Raw genomic sequence first — 905 nt, 5'->3', positions numbered from 1 at the left:
ATTTTTAAATATTGCTTCTACATTGATAAATGTTTGAACATTACTGTACATTTTTAAAATTTTTTTTAAATTTTAACATTTATGATCATTTCAAATATAACATGTATTCATGTACTTTAATATTGTAATTTCAAGTTAAAAAAAATATGTTTCTGCGAATTATACAATATCAAATCAATGAGTTTGTTTTTGTATTCTTTTTATATGTAAAAATTTAATTTGCAATATATGTATTACTTTAAAGAAGACACATATCCATGTAGACTGCTTATATTAGGTTGTGTAAGAGAACGAAAAGTAAACTTACGTGGCGAATAGGAGCGTGATCTAGATCTATCATAGCGTGAGCGACGGCGGCTGTAGTATGGGCTAGGTGAACGTCGATAACTCCCTCTGTAACTACTGCTTTGTGAAGAGATGACCATTACTATTTTGTTTTCTTTTTGTGAGGTTTTCAAATTAATTGGAGTAAAATGTCAAACATTAAGGCAATGATAACTTACTCTCTACGTCTAGGTCCATCCCACCCTCTATCATGTAAATGTGTAGGTTTTCCCATGTAAATTCCTGGTGTTGGTGTGTGAGCTCGCTGTGTGATTGAAAAATCTACCCTTATTCTTCGGCCATCAATTTCCATTCCTGTGCACTGTTCTTTTGCTACTTTAGCATCTTCAGATGATTCAAAATATACAAAGCAGAATCCTCTGGAACGTCCAGTCTGAAATATGCATTATTATATATTAACCATTTTTTGTCTTAATAAAGTAGCATGTGACCAAAGGCCTTTAACGTTTCATATAAACTTAATGTATGAACGTTCTAAATCTCTGGTACAATTTTCTATTCCCTTTTCTTAAAATAGTTAAGGGGTTATTATATTATAATTAATAACCAACCACATTTTT

General features: G+C 30.9%; 1 protein-coding gene across 2 annotated transcripts in view; it reads right to left on the bottom strand.

Moving 5' to 3' along the window:
* LOC108576992 (transformer-2 protein homolog beta) overlaps positions 1-905 on the bottom strand; it is a 2,936-nt gene that overhangs the window by 1,079 nt on the left and 952 nt on the right. The window contains exons 3-4 of one of the 2 annotated variants that reach the window (XM_017940070.1): positions 504-718; positions 308-405 (exon numbers count right to left, since the gene is read on the bottom strand). In XM_017940070.1, coding sequence (XP_017795559.1) covers positions 308-405; positions 504-718 — 313 coding nt within the window. The remainder of the gene's footprint in view (positions 1-307; positions 406-503; positions 719-905) is intronic. The other variant, XM_017940071.1, reaches the window with a different exon arrangement.

Source organism: Habropoda laboriosa, unplaced genomic scaffold (assembly GCF_001263275.1).
Source record: "Habropoda laboriosa isolate 0110345459 unplaced genomic scaffold, ASM126327v1 scaffold440, whole genome shotgun sequence".
NCBI lineage: Eukaryota > Metazoa > Arthropoda > Insecta > Hymenoptera > Apidae > Habropoda > Habropoda laboriosa.
Note: the sequence above shows the minus strand (reverse complement) of the source record. Positions and strands in the feature narration are given on the sequence as shown.